Genomic DNA, 305 nt, shown 5'->3' with positions numbered 1-305 from the left:
CTCGAGAATTTTATTTTTATTACAGTGTGTGGAAAATGATACCAAGAATCTTCTTTCATTTTCAGAGACTCCTTCTGGCCAATATTGCTCAACTCCCAGATATAGACGATCCTCCTCAGGTGAGCTCTGATGGACAGTTCCTCATTCTGGATGGAGACCTACCTGGCTCAACCCCAAGAACACCTCCTGTTTCAACCAAGAGCAGTCAGAGCACCCCTGCTAGAGACCCCAGAAAAGTGACCCAGGAGGAGGATCCAGAGAGTGAAGCATAAGAGGTTTATCTGGGTAGACCTTAAACCTGTATG

General features: G+C 45.9%; 1 protein-coding gene across 1 annotated transcript in view; it reads left to right on the top strand.

Annotated features, from left to right (window-relative positions):
* Positions 1 to 299, top strand: part of LOC119589252 (DCC-interacting protein 13-alpha-like) — a gene marked incomplete in the record, with an annotated part of 61984 nt that extends 61685 nt beyond the window's left edge. The window contains 1 exon segment of the mRNA XM_037937867.1: positions 66 to 299. Within this exon segment, the coding sequence (XP_037793795.1) occupies positions 66 to 272 (207 nt within the window).
* Positions 300 to 305: the final 6 nt, after the last annotated feature.

Source organism: Penaeus monodon, chromosome 25 (genome assembly GCF_015228065.2).
Source record: "Penaeus monodon isolate SGIC_2016 chromosome 25, NSTDA_Pmon_1, whole genome shotgun sequence".
NCBI lineage: Eukaryota > Metazoa > Arthropoda > Malacostraca > Decapoda > Penaeidae > Penaeus > Penaeus monodon.
The sequence above is the reverse complement of the archived record's forward strand: the minus strand, read 5'-3'. Positions and strand labels throughout refer to the sequence as shown.